Source organism: Tyto alba, unplaced genomic scaffold (assembly GCF_018691265.1).
Source record: "Tyto alba isolate M040663 unplaced genomic scaffold, T.alba_DEE_v4.0 Super-Scaffold_13, whole genome shotgun sequence".
Classification (NCBI taxonomy): domain Eukaryota; kingdom Metazoa; phylum Chordata; class Aves; order Strigiformes; family Tytonidae; genus Tyto; species Tyto alba.
Genome location: NW_024881275.1, coordinates 27,956,228 through 27,972,881, shown reverse-complemented (window position 1 = coordinate 27,972,881; position 16,654 = coordinate 27,956,228). Strand labels below are relative to the sequence as shown.

At 36.7% G+C, this 16,654-nt stretch overlaps 1 protein-coding gene across 3 annotated transcripts in view; it reads right to left on the bottom strand.

Moving 5' to 3' along the window:
- LOC104364059 overlaps nt 1-16,643 on the bottom strand; it is a 39,830-nt gene extending 23,187 nt beyond the window's left edge. For 2 of the 3 annotated variants that reach the window (XM_032987842.2, XM_032987843.2), the window contains exons 1-6: nt 16,322-16,643; nt 12,468-12,578; nt 8,975-11,446; nt 6,271-6,453; nt 2,775-2,942; nt 952-1,053 (exon numbers count right to left, since the gene is read on the bottom strand). In XM_032987842.2, coding sequence (XP_032843733.1) covers nt 952-1,053; nt 2,775-2,942; nt 6,271-6,453; nt 8,975-11,446; nt 12,468-12,578; nt 16,322 — 3,037 coding nt within the window. In that variant the 5' untranslated portion in view covers nt 16,323-16,643. The remainder of the gene's footprint in view (nt 1-951; nt 1,054-2,774; nt 2,943-6,270; nt 6,454-8,974; nt 11,447-12,467; nt 12,579-16,321) is intronic. The other variant, XM_009970622.3, reaches the window with a different exon arrangement.
- Nucleotides 16,644-16,654: the final 11 nt, after the last annotated feature.

The window sequence follows — 16,654 nt, the reverse complement described above, 5'->3', positions numbered from 1 at the left end:
AGCATTCTTGGACTAGGATGATAGTTTTCATTATATCTGCCTTTGGTAATAGAAATCTATCACGGTCTCCTGCGCCTTCTGCCCCCTCCCTAATTCTCCTGTGTCCATCCTGAGATGCAGAGAGCAGAACTAGATTTGGGCAAACCAAGGTTTTAAGTATCAGCAAAATGACTCTGACTCCCCGTGTCTCATTCTTACTGCTGGTACCAATGGACCCAGCTTTTAGCCATATTGCTAGGCCAGTGGTTTCAGAGACTTTTAAGTGGTGACTCCCCAGATCTCACTGCTGAGTGTAACTGCCAATGCCATGTTACTCATCATGTAGGCATGGTATAGATAATTTCTCTCTAGAAGCATTATCTTACACATTATCTTTGTCGAAACACATCTGCCACTTTTTGCTCACTCATTCAGTTTTGCCAGTTTCTTCTGGTGTTCCTCACAATCATCAGACTACCCTGCAGAAGTTAACAGCAAACCTGTTAAGATTTATAGATGGCTCAATGGCAACTCATCCAAGCACAAGTGCCCCCAGGACCTGAGTTCTGGAAATATTGTTATGAGGATCACTGCATCCTCCGATTCATTCTTAAAGCCTGTTGTCATTACCAGGTGTCAGTCCCCACAAGTTCTGGACTTTAAATCTGGAGAGAGGCTAAATGCAGACACTTGCATAAGGTACCAACTGGCATGGAAGGACACAGAGCAGTGGAGTCTGGTTTCCCCACAGGCATACGGGGGTCCTAAGATAGTTTATCATGAACAGTTCAAGGACATGTTATTAAACACCTTACACCCACTAGTTATGGAAATTATTTATGTACATCTACATTATATATTATTATAAAACAGATGTTCTATATTATGTAGATCATATTATACAGTATTACTAAATAGTATATATTTATTTTTTTACATTTTAATGGGAGAATTAGTACAAAGAGAACTTACTTGTGTCAACTTCAGTCACAAGGATAGGCTTTGAGAACTGGATCCTGAAACCCCAAGGGTAATTGCCAGTTCCTTTAGCGATCTTCACTGTTCTTTCACGAACTACAAAATAGGAAAAAAAGACATCCCTTTTGCTTCACAAGTCAAGTTCAATTCAACAAGCAGCAGCCTGTTTTTAAAACTTTTAATCTATAGGCACTGACAGTTACTGATCCTGCAAATGGCTGGGATGCTTTCAGTATCACTCCTAGAAGTTTGGTGCTGCTCCTCTGCCAGTGTGTACCCTCGTCACACCATGGCTGATTAAATGTCATTCATGTTAGGCCAAAGACAGACAGCATCAATGAAGTGTACTTTCATCTGCAGTTTAAGTGCCTGGACTTTGTAATGAAGGGGTGGAAAAACATTCAGATATTCCCTCTACTGATGGCATTCTGAGAGAGAAAAGCACTCCTGCTCTCTGTCAGATCCCTAAGCTGAAAATACAAAATACACTCTAAATTCTCAAATGAGTCTATTTCTTGTAGTTTCATTCTTTTAATATTTTAGAAGGTCTCTATCTTTTGGGTATCAATTTTTTGTTTTCCTTTAGCCTACACTTCCCTGTCCGCTCCCTGCTCCCACTGCCTTTCAGTCCTCTAGTCCAAACCCCCCAGAGCACTGGTATCTCCTGACACCAGTGGCTGTACTCATGTGAAATGTCTTTAAAGTCAGCAGAATTTAAGATGTAAAGGGATCATCCTCATTAAAAAGGAAGATCAGGGTCTAATTGCCTACTTCCAACTTTTTCTCAGTGTATAATACTATTATTGTGTCTCAAATGGTCTGGCTTATTAGTAAATCTTGTACTTGTGAAGGATTCAGTCTAAATTTGAATTCTCAGAGTGTCTGCTTTTGATCATTTGACCGTCTTACTGTATTTGTTTAATGGAGGTAAAATTAATAATAATTTATGACAGCTGTTTTTTCTTCAAATTGTGTACTATTTGGAAGATAGAAATTGTTTTAAAGGTTACTTTACTAGCAGGCCAATTGATGTTACCTGTTTAAAAGAGCATGTCAATATATATTTTAACTATCTTGCTGAACTTTTGAGCTCTCCCCTGGGAGAAGAGGCAATCAAAATGGCTCTCCAGAATATTCTCATATATTTTATGAGGTATTTTTCATATCTGGAGATTCATAGAGGACATCTGTTTTCTCTCGTATTGTGAATAATTTATGAGCTCTAGCAAAGAACTATCTCCTGGAAAGGTACAGGGGTGTTTTAGATTATCTTAGTTCTTTGAACTGTGTTACCTTTCAATAGCTTAACATTTGAAAAGTAAAGGAAAACCTCCTATCTCCCTGAAAAAGTTATTCACTATATCTGTTTGCATGACAGGGTTTAAACTACAAAGAGAACAACCCTTCATACCCATAACAAACTTGATTCTTTTCTTTCTGGATCTACTATATTTGAAAGTTTGATGGAGAACAGGTTTTATGACTATTATAATACTTTATGTCCCTATATACCTCTCTATGATTTTGCCATACTTGGTGAAGTTATGAAATTACATTGTTTATCATGCAGCAAGAGATGAGCTTTAATTATAACCTTTTACCAGCATCAATTTTGTCAAGTAATTATGAGATTTTGCAAGACAGTAGCTAAATAAAAAGTACTTATTTATGTTTTTTTATAACATTTTAGCTACTTCTGTTGCTCTTTTTCCTGTCTTCAGAATCTTCTCCAAAATGTTGATCCCCTGGAATCCTCAGAGTACCCAAAATAAATACAGTTTTATGACATTTATTACCTGCCACTTTAGATAACTTACTTGCCACTGGTCTAGGCCTTTTGCTGAGACATCTAGGACTATTATCCGGAGAGACATCATCTCCTCTGAAAACCCAGGAAGCAGAATGGAAGTTTTCTGTATAAAAACCTCTGTCCTCATTTTCAGAATGTAGTCCCAGATCTACTGACCGAGCATCCTCTGAATTTACTGTCATGAGGATAAAGCAAGTAAAAGGAATGTCAGCAAGGAAAATGCATGAAGAATAACAGACCTCATCCAGTCAGCATGGAAGAACTGCCACAAGCTTAGTTCTGCATTTTTTCTGCTTTTAAAGGTACAGTCTGCAGAGATCTCCAAATCACAATATTGGATGCTACTGCATATTGAACTCAAATGCCAAATGAAGTCTTAATGCAAATGGTCAAAACAGGAGTTGCACCTCTTTAAGAGAAGACAGGTTTTAACCAATTGTTTTCTTATGCAGTCCATTTGATTAGGAGACCAAACAAGTTTTTCTATACATTTAGTATGAGTTCAGTGCATATGGGAAGACAAAAGAGAAGCTGAAAAGTAACTGAGATGACTCAGGTAATGATGAGCATATTTGCTGTTTGCTTAATCTTAGCTCTTCCAGATGTGTGTGTTTAGTTTTATTTTAAAAGGAGGTAATAGTTTTTTGTTTTCTTTTGTTTGTTGCTTTTTAATATAAAACTTCCGCCTTCTAGGCTGTTGAATATTTGTATGATGTTACATAGGTTATCACCAGGATTTTCAGATTCATATTTTATATTAATTTGCATTCATAGTGTCTTTCAATGAGTCCAATGGGTCAAAACATGTCATTCAGATTAACATGGAGATGGAGGAGAGCTCTAGTTCTCTGCTAAAGGAAAAAGCAAAAATGCTCAGGCTCACAAGGAGACAGGATCACAGGCAGCTAGCTGTGTGACAGGCAGTCTCTAAACAGCAGTTTGACTGTGGAGAAAAAGGCTATGCAGTAGTATGACAACTTCCCAAGCAGACTGGGAGCTCGATCTTCCAAGCTAAAACTAGATGGTGAAAGGTATATAAAAGTATAGACCATCAGAGACTGTGCTAACAGGCAGACTGAAAAATGCTTTAGTATAAATTGTCTGAGAGGAAAAAAAGATCATGTTCCTTTCGGTACAAAATGACTGGTATAATGCAGCTAGATTTAATGCAGTTGGCAAAAGGATGTGTTTGCTTTGTTTATCCTGTGTTTGATGTGGCAATTATGCAGAATGATTTTCAATTTCAAAACAGAAAAGATAAAAATTAACCTTTATTTAGTTTTGTTAAGCAAGTTACTTCCTGAATACATGTAAACAGCAACTTATTTTCACTTTGATGGTTTGCTTAACTGTGTCTATGTAGACAAATACTCCACATCCACTGGCTTCTCCCTTATTATGCAGAAAGTATGGGATGGCATGATTAACTGTATAAAAAGATGACATGGTTAACTGTATAAAAAGCTGCTAGTAAATTAACAAAAATAAGCAAATAAATAAATACTACTAGGCTATATTTAAAGCACATCTTAGCTTGCTACCATGGATTTATAAATTAAGAAAACCTAGACAAGCACCAAACAAGACATTTCTTGAATGTCTTTTCACCTCTTCCCTCCCTGAGCTTTCAGTACGGATGTCATACCTAGCAGTTTATGATCATCAGGAATTGTTAGGAGCTCCTCCTTCCAGATACTGATTAGAGTTGTCTCAAGTCTGCAAACAGCCTAGCTACCAAAGCAAAAGGGACAGAAGTCTCAGGCCTGTAGCATACTATCCAAAATTATTAGATACTAAGATTTGTGACAGAATTGTCTGCTCACTCACCTGGAGAGCACTTCAGGTTCATGCTATATGCTACCAAAAACTTTCTCTCAGGGAAAGCAATTCTAGATCTTGCAACTTAGTCTTGTATTTTGGCTTGGTTGCTTAGTTTGTTTTGGGTTTTTTTGTTTGATTTTTTTAATATATATCTTCTCTATTAAATCAGCATGTGCCCGATCTAGTAAAATTTATGGTCCAGCTTTATATTCAACATACACTACTGCTGAAATCAATTAACAGTTTACCTGGGTATATCTACCTCCTGATAGGTTTTCTGATCTCTGGTAACATGGTAACTGTCTAATCTCCTTGCCATACACTTGAATCTGTCTTATGGGCAAAGAATGGAAATGGCTAACAATGAACAGCTTTTTCATTTCAACATGAAATGTCATCCCTGCTGCTTTGATAACAGTCATTAAAAACTTTAAAATTGACTCAATTATCTGAACATGGATGGCTAGTACCATATTAGATGCATTAGGGTATCTCACTTGCCATCCAGTTACTGCTGCAAAAAGGCATAGGTCCACTGTAGGTCACATATCTCTGAACCCTTTTGGTATCCCAGCTGGCAACTGACATGTTTAGGTAGTGAATTGTTGCCTTGCTGATGTAGGACTTACCTCTTCAGCACAGGACAGAACATATTTACAGTTTATCTTCTATTGGACCTGCACTGAAGTCTTACAGCTGTCAGTCTCCTATAGGTTTGCATTTAACCTACTTCAAAAAGGAGGTTATACATCTACAAATAAAACTTCCCTCACCAAAAGTAACCATTATAGCACAAAATATTTCCACATGGAAGTGCACGTTTCTTCATCTGTACAAAGTACTTCTTATATTACTAAAATAGCAAAACAGGAGGCAAAGACGGTGAGAAGTAACACGTATGTTCTCTCCTAGACTATACAATCCTTGCTTGGGGACTCCATATGCATGAAACGTAAATTCATTAAGCAGTTCACCTTTAAAATTCCTTCCCATGTGATTTAAGATGATGAGTTTGGTACAGGCTCAAGCATATGGTGAGGTGGCAATTTCTTAATGAGACTGTTTCAGTAACTGGAGGAACTGTGAAGGACAATCTAGGCAACAAGCTTGAAGATGAAAGGTAGAGCGGGTGGTTATCTTAGTGAGAAGGACTCCCAGCTCACTGTGGCTTTGACATAAGCAAAGCTGGCATCAGAATTATAATGCTTGTTACACCCTCAAAGCTGCTGTCATAAGCATTACCTGTTTGTCTGTGCCTAGAGCTTGTCTTAACATTAATTGCATATGGACAAGGAAAGTACAGTCGACTGTTTCCCAGTGAGATTGTTCGCTTGGTTATGAAGAAGAGAGGATACTAACTCTGTGTATCTGCAAGCTCAAGGAGGCTGAAAGGCTTTCCAGCAAGTCATTGGTCACCCTGGCAGTGGAAGTCAGTGCGTTAGCTGCAGTTCAGGACCAACTCATTGAGAAGCGGAAGCCAGGCAGTGGCACAGAAAGTGACACTTCTCCAGACTTTCACTGTGTATCCCTCTAAGTGAGGGATAGTTCAGTTGAATAAAATATGCTTGTTCATGATAATGACTAAGACAGAGATTCGCGTTTTGAGTTTCCTTAGTTAAAAACAGTCAGAGTGTCAATCATATGAAGGAGAAAGAATACAATTGTAAGACTAAAGTACTCACTTGATCCCTCAGTAATTGTGCTGTTTATGGAGCTTCCTCCAGTTGAACTGCATTTTTTGCTGTCTTTGAACTGTCTTCGTCTCCTGGCCCATTGGTCTATTGCTTCTTCCTGGGAACTATCACTCGCTCTGGTGTCTCTCATCAAAGGTAGCTTTCTGGTTTTATTCATTTCTGATTTCAATTCTAAATTATAACCAGACATTTTTTGTAAGGAATGCGTAAGACAACTTAAGCAATTATACTGTTCTAAATTTCCACATTCTATATAGGAGAATAACCTAACCAAACATAGAAATTAAAATACTAAATAATACTGCAAATATTCATAAAATATGTATTTTATACAAAATGAGGTGTTTATGCAGAGAAAAGTACATATGATTACCTTGTAGTAGTTGTATCTGTAGTTAGATACCTAGATAGCACTATTTTAATGCAGAAACATGTAAATTGCTCATGGATTTTTATTTACAAGTGCTCATACATTTTTGAAGTGGTCATTATGTAGATATATAAAGTGCTGTTTAAACATTAAAAATCTTGCAAGATGCACAAGCAGATAAAAGGAGCATATACCTTTCTACTTCTGGTTTCTTTCTAGGTAGGGCAGTATAAATGTATTTGTTGTATTACTATTTCAGCTAAAACAACAATTGGAAAACAGACTTTGTGATAGATTCCATTCTGAAAATGCAACTGTACCCACTGGCAAGGGCAGATAGGGAGAAAGTGAGCCCAGCCTCAACAGGCACCACAGAGGATCGTGGAAGTGCTCTCTTGGCTCAGTAGCCTCTTTCTGGCTCCAGTCAGATCTCCATCACAGATCTGTGTCACTGACCCCCTTTTTCAGGGCAGTTGACTATTGCTGAGAGTCAGGAAACCAATTTTTTGTAGTGCCATTCTAGTGCCCTTTGCAGGAGTCCATGCGCCTCTGCTAGTAAGGTCCTCCAACACCAGAAGATTTCCAGATTGTCTGGATTCCTCTACACAATCCTGTTTACAACATCTGCACTTGTTTTTCTCCTCTGTTCTAGATGCTCTCACTCCTTGTTGAAAAATGACACATTTCCTTTCCAACATCAGTGAATTACTGAGCACAGGAAATCCCACATTGCCCCTTGTGGTCAATGTCTTGACTAACCAGGTTGGTATTCCCACTTTACAAATGGACTTTGGTTCATATTAATGAGTTTCAAAACTTTAAAAGTTTATACTTCTTTCTGGATGTACACATTTACTCCTTTAAGGTAGGACCTCTACAGCACTGCTAAGAATAACACAGATGGAAAATCAGAATATGACCATAGACCAAAAGAGGGCCAAAGTTACAGACCAGGTGAGGTGATAGGTTAGAGAAAGAATGCACATAGATACTTCTTAGCAAGGGGCAAAAGGGAAGTGGAGAGAATAAAATCAAAATGCAATAAATAGCTACACCTCACTTCTGTGCTGTGTGCTTAACCACTGAAGTCTAATGTATGGGAAGTCAAGATTTTTGAGCATGCAGGCTTCCTTCAGTGTCTTCTTTCTATATCTTGTTCTAAACAGATTTCCACTTAATGAGTTATCAATTTATTTCAGTATTTTAGATATTGATGTATATAGCAATATCCACCTATACAGTATATCTACGTAGTCTATACAGTATATCCATGTAGTCTATATATACTTCAGGTGTTTTTGAGATTTCCATTACCAGTGCCAAACAAGACAACTTCAGAGGACAGATCAGTATTTTCTGCAGATATTGTAAACTAGAATGATTATTAAAAACTTTCTGATGCTTTTTACTAAGATTCCTGATGACATTTTTCCATGTATTTTTCAACAGTATAAAACTCCTAACCTACAAACCTGCTGGAAACATTCTCTTCTGGAGAGGACAATCTGAGTTATATTTGCATATAATTTGATTAATATTAAAAAATGAAAATGAAAATCCATAGAGTGATATTTCAAAAACACACAGACACACACATGTGTGTGTACATATTCACAATGTAAAAAGCTTACACTGTAGTGTGCAGTGTCCCAGTATGGTTTTACATTTTTATGATTCAAAATACTCCTTTTAAATGACCAGTTAAGGATATGGGAAGATGGATTACAGAAGGGTAGACCAGAAATTTTGTAAAAGATTATCTATTAAAAGGAATTCTTTTTCTTATGCAGTTTTCTTAACTACATAAAGAGAAAGAAGGTTAAATGATTCAGTATGGTCATTTCATGACATGTAACGGCTCAGCCATAATTAGGACTGGGATGTACTTAGAATTAAGTATTTGCTTAGATCATATGGATTCCAGAAAAAGATTTATGTGGTTTTAAACACTGACTCGAGCTCTGAGTTCATGCCGCATGGCAATTGCAAAAACCCCTTTCTGTTTTGGTGTTTGCTTCTTATACTAGATGTATAGGGTGGAGTGACTGTTCAGTGTAGGCAACACACTTCTTAGCAAAGCTTTATTAAAATTTTCTTTATTTTTTAAAAATAATTTAAGTTACCTGGCTCTGCAGGAAGGGTCCTAGGATCCTCAACACAATAACTACATATTATAATTAAATGGCCAAGCATAGGAATATAATCTCTTTGTAAAGTTATAATATACTTTCATTTTCTTAAAAAAGATGTCACCAAAGCGCTAAACCACCTATGCAAAAGATGTATAAGTGATATTAACTCCAGAAGTCTTATAATACCTACCTTTCTGACTAATCTGTTTTACTGATGATGGGGGGATATCTGCATTATGATGAAAATCTTCTTTCATTTCAATCTTTTTCTCAAATTCATCAGAGTTGGATTTGGCTAACTGAGGTAGTTGATGTACTTCAGGGTCTCTCCTTAAGTTATCATCAGTTGACTGCTTACTGCAGAAGTTCTTCGGTCTTTCCATGGCATCTACCTGTTCTGTGAAATTCTCTTTCTTTTTTGTATATGCTGAAGAGTTAGATAATATGACAGCCTGTGCTGAATCATTATGGCAATCAGATTCAACAAGGACATTCCCAGACATGTCTTGTATCACAGAAAAGCTTTCTGATTCATTATTTATGTCATGCTCCTCAGGATCTAATAGCAAGGATGACAGCACGGATTTTTCTTGGATACTACAGGGAAGTTTAGGCTCTTCTCTTACTGCAGAGCTGAAAGAATCAGGTATCAATTTAGTGTCACCTTGGATGAGTCTTCGTTCTAGTTCTCCAGTTATCACAGTGATTACTGACCCTCTCCTTTTCTTTGTTACCTCAGGCTCTGCAGGGGGTGGGTGAACCTTTTGCTGAGAAGCTGAAAGTTGGTTTGGGTTGCTTTCTGTAGATGCATTATTAGTACTTTCCTTGTCATTCGTAAGTTCACCCAAAGGGCTTCTAGAATGTGAAGAGACCTCTACCAGCTGAGCATTGTTCTGCAATTCAATCTGCTTTTCTAGATGGTTGTACTCTGGTGTCCCTTCACCTAAAGCATCTTCAGTAGACTTGAAGTCTTCCTCCCATATGGCTAGGTTTTTCAGAGGGTCCTCATGCTCATTTTCTTTTTTCTCATTTAAAGTACCACTAGAATGAAGACTCTCCATTAATGTTTCTTCTGTTTCTTCACCTTGCCCCACATAGTCTGCACAGTCATTCAGTAAGGATGTGCTTTCTTCAGGCTCAGATGGATAAATGGTAATATTATGATCAAATGATGTGAAAGCACACTGATATGAAGACTTAAGACCTCTCAAATGTCTCAGTGACGAGGTCAAGTCAGGACACTTACGAAGTTCTGTATAGTTGGTATGAACAAGTGAGTTCCTGTTATAGACATCTCCTGCTTTGGTCTCCTTAAGCAATACTTTTAAGGATGGCAATGAATAAAAGCCAGAGTCCTTTCTAGAGTGAACTGGTGATGGTACATCAAGGGTAGTATCTGGGAAAGACTTTCTTCTTGCTGGTTTTTGCCCTGTATCTCTGCATTTGTCACAGTTATTTCTTTCTTGACCTAATACATTGTTCTTACTGATATGCTCATTCCCAGTGTTTGGGTTATTCAAGCTATTACTAGCTATAAGACAATTTGTACTCTCTGTATTTGAGAGAAGTATTTTATCTTTTGAAAAATCTTTTTCATTGCTGTGGTCTTTATAGTCCTTTTTGGTATGTTTACATAAATAATTTTCTTCCCCCCAGATTCTCAAGGCTGTAGAGAGGCTGTCAGATTCCTTTCTGTCATTAACAGGGTACAAAGATACCCCCTCTGCAATTGTATCTAAATGCATTTTGTCACAGTCAGCAAATTCTTTAGGTGGAGGAAGAAGTGTACATCCATTTGGGAATGTATTGTCTACTTTTTCATGACAGCTAAAAGATGACTCACAATCTGTATTATATGGTGCCTCTGTTACAGAATAGTCCGTTTCACTCCAATACGTATCTTCATGTTTCTTGTTCCAGGTTTTGTTCTGTGCCTGCTCAGCAGATTTAACGTTAACTTTTAGATTTTTCTTTCTGCTGCAATATTCCACTTTAATTTCATTTGCTTCAATGTTCATTTTCAAGGAGGCATTTTTGTTGATGGCAGCTTGAATTTTACGTTTAGAGGAACCCTTGTAATTCCCATTGTGTCCTGCTGAATGATTAGTTGAAGGACACTGGTACTTTGAACACTTTGAACACTGGATTTTATGGTATTGTCTTTCATGACAATGTTTATTGTTCTTTGAACTTTTCCTTTTTTCAGCTACAAGTTTTGTTCCAGAATCAGACAAAGAAACATTCTTAATTTCTACTTTCACATTAAAAGAACCATATTTTACTTCTGCAGTAATTTTTCCAGTAGCCAAGCTAATGGACTCTACAGAGTCTGGCTTGCCCCACAGTGCAATTTTTCCTGTGGATGAGCCTTCTGATTCACCAAAAGTTACTGTAGCTAGGATTTCATCTTTCTGAGAAGCAAACATTTGCGGAGGGTAGTTCTTTTCCTTCTTTCCTTCTTTTCCTCTGTCTGATACATTATCAAGGTATCTATCTTCAGATGCATCTGAGCTACTCTGATTCTTGTTTTCATGATCTTTTCCATCTTCTTCAGTACCCTTTTTATCCACTGGCTCAGTGAAATGAGCCAGAGACTCATCTGCTTTATTTTCAAGGTTTCCTACATTTTGCTGGCATTTACAAATGGGTGACAATTGTTCATCTAATTAAAGGTAAAAAAAAGAAAAAAAAAAAACATTTTTCCCATGGTTTGGTAAGCAACGTCACGAATGTATGATTAGCTTTGAGACAGTTTTCACAGAAAATGCCTATTTTATCTTCAAGGTGTAGTGTATTTTCCATAACTTTTTTTTTTTTTTTTTTTTTAATTTCAATATTAACTTATTTTGACTTAATTATCTGATATGTAAAGTCAGATATACAGGGTAGGCCATGTTACCTCACTCTGATTGTAAGAAATTTATTACCATATTAACACTTTCTTTTTTTTCCTCAGAAAGTTTTACAGTTATTAGGGAATAAAGTATTCTATTTGCACATAGAAAAATCTACCCTTTTTACTTACATTATTCCTCTCAGTTTTTGCTTCATTCCTGTGAACACACTGGAACAATCAATATCCCATTTCATGTTTGCAATTTCGGGTAAATTACATGGAACTTGACTTTTACAATCCTTTTACAGATAAGCAAACAAAGGGATAATGAATATTGCCACAATCAACACAGCAGATCAGTGGCACACTGCCAGGAGAATATGAGCCACAGTTCCCTGTCTGAAGCAGAAGAAAATACTGTTTCCTGGAGGGAGCTGTACTGGGTGAGATTTCATGCCATTCATACAATTACATAAAATTCTTCCTTGCTTGGGCTTTTTTTTGGAATAGGTCATGCGCATTGACATCTATCTAAGTAGGATTAGTTAACAAACTGTTAGACAACATTGAGAAGTGTACAGTAAGAATGCCAAAAATTTGAGGCAATTAAACATCAACATCTTTGGAAAGACTTTGCCAGAAATAGCTATGTAGCAGCTCAACTAAAATAAAATAACTAGTCTCATCAATACATTGCCTGTATGTACCCACACTTAAGTGTAAATATTTCCAATCTGACAAACAGACTTGGGCACAAAGATGCATTTCTGTCTTGACGAGTAAATTGAGAATAACCACCTATGATTCTGATGTTTTTACTTCAAATTAAACATTTCTGTAAACTTACATTCTCTGGAATCGGAACTCTTTCTGCTCTTGCAGCTTCTTCTTCTTTTTCTACTCATTCCTAACAACTGAGGGCATCTGAGTTCCACTCTTCTGTGTGGGAGGGAAAACACTGGATAATGAGAAAGTTTATCTGGAATAATTTTGATCTCTAACTCTCTCAGACTCTCTAATTTGCCTTTTCTCTTCCGTAAGAACTGACTGGTTATGATGAAAAATAGAAAAGTGCCAGAGCAGCAATGAATCTATTCTCTTCTCTTGGTTGTCTGGGACCCCATTTTCACAGGTTTCCAAACAACAGCTTAAAATCAAGGTCTGCCTAATCTCAGCTATGAGGCCTGAACCAATAGTCTCTGAAGACTATGGGAGATTTGGGCGGTGGCTGACCTTTACCAGCCTATTATTTTATCCAATTCTGATTTTTAGAGATTAATATTTTGTTTTAGGCATTAATTTTAAATTCAATCTTATTTATATACATAATGAAATACTTAATTGTTTTTTCTCTTGAGAAAAATTCAGACTCAATACAAGAGAATAAAAGGCCTCAGCTGGGACGGAGTGCCTAACTGAACTGCATGTAGAGCAAACCAGGACCAATCTGCACCTCACAGTTTGGGTTGTCCCTTGCATTTGTTCATGAGAAGAAGAAAACTTAGACATTTTTTTTCATCTCATAGTGAAGCTTGTTAAATGTAAGATTAACTGTTAATGCTGGTTTAGTATTGAAGACCTACTCCACTCAAAATTAAATGTCAGTGGAAAATTTCTAATAATTAATTTAAAAATATTATTCTTTTCACAAAATCAAGAAAATTAAAAGTTTAATGAAAAAGTTTAATTAAAATCTCCAGTGACAGAGGAGCCACGCAGAGTCGGGGAAGAATGTGTGGCTTTCCCCCGCTTCCTGAGAAGGAAGGAGCAGTGAGCTGATGATAACCCCCATCCCCTGCTCCCTGTGTCACTGAGGGGGAGAAGGTAGAGACACTGGGAGCAGAGCTGAGCCTGGGAAGAAGGAAGGGGTGGGGGGAAGGTGTTTTTGGATGTGGTGGTGCTTCTCACTGTCCCACCTTGTCTGTTAAGTGTTGTCTTTGTTATCATTTGAATTAAAGTGATGTTTTCTTTTCTTCCCCTAATAAGTCTGCCTTTTGCCGGTGACAGTAATAGGTGAGTACCCGTGTCATTATGCTTCATTTTATCCTTCCCATTCTTGACAGAGGGAAAGGGTGAGTGAACCAGCCCTCTGGGCTCAAACCACGACAAATCACTACAGATTGCTCTAAAGAAAACCTGAATTTTACTGAATGTCAAATGCACCTTACAGGCCAGGAATATGTTTAGTACATAAAGCGTTTAAAGACTTTTTTTAGGGAAGAATAATAGGCATGACTGTAATCAGTTAGCTGTGGATTTGAATTATGATGGCTTTGGGGATAAGGTTACCATGGTTCAAGGTGGATGGAGGAGTAGAAAATTAAGAATAACATTGAACAGTACCAGAAAGAAAACTGCAAAAAGGATGCTGGAATATTAAGGAAATAGAAAGTACTCTGGATCAATTCAAATGAAAATCATATTCATTTAAGTTTATCCTCACAGCTGTATGTTTCAGCCAGGTTTTGTCATAGCAAAACATCATATGACTTTGCAGAATAAATTGCAAAATAAATTTGCAGAATAAATATGTCTGAGATGGTCACTAGGTTTACTACTATTTAGATAGTGTTTAGTGGCATGGGATAATCTCAAAGTACTGAAGGCAGGTAGCACTGGTTCTCTACATGCTAGGACTGTGGGAAATTATCTAATACCTTCTAAAATTTATCTGAGCATACAGCCATGAAACCATCAGTAGAGATAACCACAGGTCAAATTTGTGCACAGCGGTAGGATTACAGATTTTGCTATGTGGTCAAAGAAGAAACGTAAGACCTAGGTGTCTCACCACCCTCACAGTGAAAAATTTCTTCCTTACATCTAATCTGAATCTACCCTCTTTCAGTTTAAAACCACTACCCCTCATCCTATCACTACACTCCCTGATAAAGAGTCCCTCCCCATCTTTCCTCTAGTGGTAGAACCAAGAATTCTCTAATGGATAACCAACAGATAGTCAGTTCTGTAAATGGTCCATACAGAGATCACATGATGATTTTAACACAAGTACTATATAATGAATATTTCAACTCATGGAGCAGTTTTTTCCAGTTGTATCAGTTTAACGCAGTAGATGTTCATATATTTATTATTGTATATGTAAAAACATTTTTTAAAATTAGCGTAGAGAACATACTTTATTGAGCACTGTACCTGTTATATTGAATAAAATAATTTTGTCTTCACCAAAAGTTCTGAAAAGATGTTTAAAAAAACCCCATGAATTGCAACTGCTGTTCACATTGTTGAACCTCTGCTATTCCTGTTTTAGAGGCCAAAGGAAAAACTGCTAATCTGAATGCTAGCTGGATTAGCCCTTTTCTTGTCAGTGAGTTTGTCATTCTGATATTTAGTGTGCTATCTTGCATTTTAGCCACTTTTATTTTTTGGCATGTAATTCATGCTTTGTCAGTAACAAACATGACAGCAGGTTAAGTGAAATAACCTTCAGATATGATGTGGCAATTGGTCCTGAAATTAGTAGAAATCTCACATGACCATTTCCAATAATGAAATATAATTTCTATACTCAAAGATGTTATTGTCAGTGAAGTACTACAGTCCTTTGTCCAGCTGAATTATTCAACCTTTTGAGCTTCCATCAAAATAGAAATAATGAAAATCCAAAATCTTTGATTATACTTGAAACTTAGCTCACCAAAAGAAACAAACGCAGTAGTTGTACACTATAACAATTTTATTTGAAAATGAGGTAGCATTTTATTTTTAGATTGTCTGTGACTGCAAAACATAAATAAGAAAAATCTTTAATTTCTCATAGAATGCAATAAGGGCAAACCTTCCCCTATCCTAACATCTCAGAGTTGATTTCTGGAATCTAAAATGGAGAAACCTAGATACGATATTTTCTGCTGTAAAGTTTCCAGGGTCACTTTCTCCAGAAGAGCAATTTATACTGCACAAATAAGGAGTAATTTGAGTTTAGAATGACAAAAAATGGGATTTTTAATATTGCATAGGCTCTTTCTAAGTTTTATCAGGTGTATTGAGAGGATGTCTACATTTCTTCATTGACCTGGAAGAGCTCCACTGTTAGAGTGCTTCTTTACTTAAAAATAAGTGCTTTACCAAAGGTAGTTTAGTATGCAGGATGATGAAATGGTAGGAGAAAAAGCCCTACTATCCAGACTTACTGAAGTGCTATAAACTGAGTTTGTAAACTTCTCTACTCAACAATATATAACAGTCCTTCTTAATCCTGTAGTCTTATCACAGTATTCCTCATATTCCACATCTGAAATACTAGTTCCAGAAAGACAACACAAATAACAAACTGAAGCTCATTCAGGTAGGCTTTCATTTCTAAAAGTATATATTACAACACTTTAAGTCCCTTTATGCTAAAATAAGATGGCAGATACGGTCTTAGGAATCAAAAATCCATTTTAGAAATCCCTATCATTTAGGAAACATTCTTATTTACTCACAATCAAAAACTCATCTAAAAAATCCCTTCTATTTAGGAAACTATCATTCTTATTTATTCAGAAAACTAAACTATATACTGAACTGTAACTGAAACTCTGTAAGCTCTATTTACTGTGTAAAAAACCTGCAGAAATTATATACTTTATAAAGGCTACGATGAGTTACAATACTTAGTATCCACAGACTACTACCTGGCAGGGTGTCATTTCAATTTAAAAAAAGAGAAGAAAAAAAGATCATTATACTTACTGTTACACTGAGCCAGTATTCATTTTACTCAGATATTTGCTTGCTATTATGGACTCTGTGAATAGTTTGCTTTTCTAAGCTCATGAAGGATGGGCTGGCTGTCTTGCTAAGGTTTAATAGGATAACAAGTTCACTTTTTTTTTTTTTTTACCTTTGGACTTATCCACTTCTGTACTGTCAATGCCAGTCAGCAATGATATGCTGTATGCACATATCCTTCCAATCCCTTAAAGCAATAAAGGATTACTAGTTATTTAACTCCCAATAGTTACAGCAGGTAAGAAAAACAGCAGCTCCTTACTAGGGCTTTACAAAATGTCAGCTTTGTCTGAA